Consider the following 1,035-nt stretch of genomic DNA (forward strand, 5'->3'; position numbering starts at 1 on the left):
CCCCCCGCCCCGCCACGGCCGGGCCGGGCTGAAGCCTCCTTGCCCACAGGAGTGGGAGGACTACCGCCTCACCTGGAAACCGGAGGACTTTGACAACATGAAGAAGGTCCGCCTGCCCTCCAAGCACATCTGGCTGCCAGATGTGGTGCTCTACAACAAGTAGGTGGCTTGGGATTTTTTTTTGGGGGGGGTGTCCATGCCCCAACCCCATCCGGGGCTCGGGGCGGTGCCGTGGCAGCACTGGGGCTGACAGCGCATCCCTTCACTGCAGCGCTGACGGGATGTACGAGGTCTCCTTCTACTCCAACGCGGTGATCTCCTACGACGGCAGCATTTTCTGGCTGCCGCCGGCCATCTACAAGAGCGCGTGCAAGATCGAGGTGAAACACTTCCCCTTCGACCAGCAGAACTGCACCATGAAGTTCCGCTCCTGGACCTACGACCGCACTGAGATCGACCTGGTGCTGAAGAGCGAGGTGGCCAGCCTGGACGACTTCACGCCCAGCGGCGAATGGGACATCGTGGCACTGCCAGGACGGCGCAACGAGAACCCCGACGACTCCACCTACGTGGACATCACCTACGACTTCATCATCCGACGCAAGCCGCTCTTCTACACCATCAACCTCATCATCCCCTGCATTCTCATCACCTCCCTGGCCATCCTCGTCTTCTACCTCCCGTCCGACTGTGGCGAGAAGATGACGCTGTGCATCTCCGTCCTGCTCGCCCTGACCGTCTTCCTGCTGCTAATCTCCAAGATCGTGCCGCCCACCTCGCTGGACGTGCCGCTGGTGGGCAAGTACCTCATGTTCACCATGGTGCTGGTGACCTTCTCCATCGTCATCAGCGTCTGCGTCCTCAACGTGCACCACCGCTCGCCCACCACGCACACCATGCCGCCCTGGGTCCGCACCCTCTTTCTCCGCAAGCTCCCGGCGCTGCTTTTCATGAAGCAGCCGCGGCAGAACTGCGCGCGCCAGCGCCTGCGCCAACGCCGCCACACCCAGGAGCGCGCCGCCGCTGCCCCCGCCA

At 63.2% G+C, this 1,035-nt stretch overlaps 1 protein-coding gene across 1 annotated transcript in view; it reads left to right on the plus strand.

Annotated features, from left to right (window-relative positions):
- LOC104290844 (neuronal acetylcholine receptor subunit beta-2-like) overlaps window positions 1-1,035 on the plus strand; it is a 7,887-nt gene that overhangs the window by 4,336 nt on the left and 2,516 nt on the right. The window contains exons 2-3 of the mRNA XM_009890009.1: window positions 50-159; window positions 272-1,031. Coding sequence (XP_009888311.1) covers window positions 50-159; window positions 272-1,031 — 870 coding nt within the window. The remainder of the gene's footprint in view (window positions 1-49; window positions 160-271; window positions 1,032-1,035) is intronic.

The sequence above is a fragment of the Charadrius vociferus genome, unplaced genomic scaffold (genome assembly GCF_000708025.1).
Source record: "Charadrius vociferus isolate BGI_N301 unplaced genomic scaffold, ASM70802v2 scaffold1778, whole genome shotgun sequence".
Lineage (NCBI taxonomy): Eukaryota > Metazoa > Chordata > Aves > Charadriiformes > Charadriidae > Charadrius > Charadrius vociferus.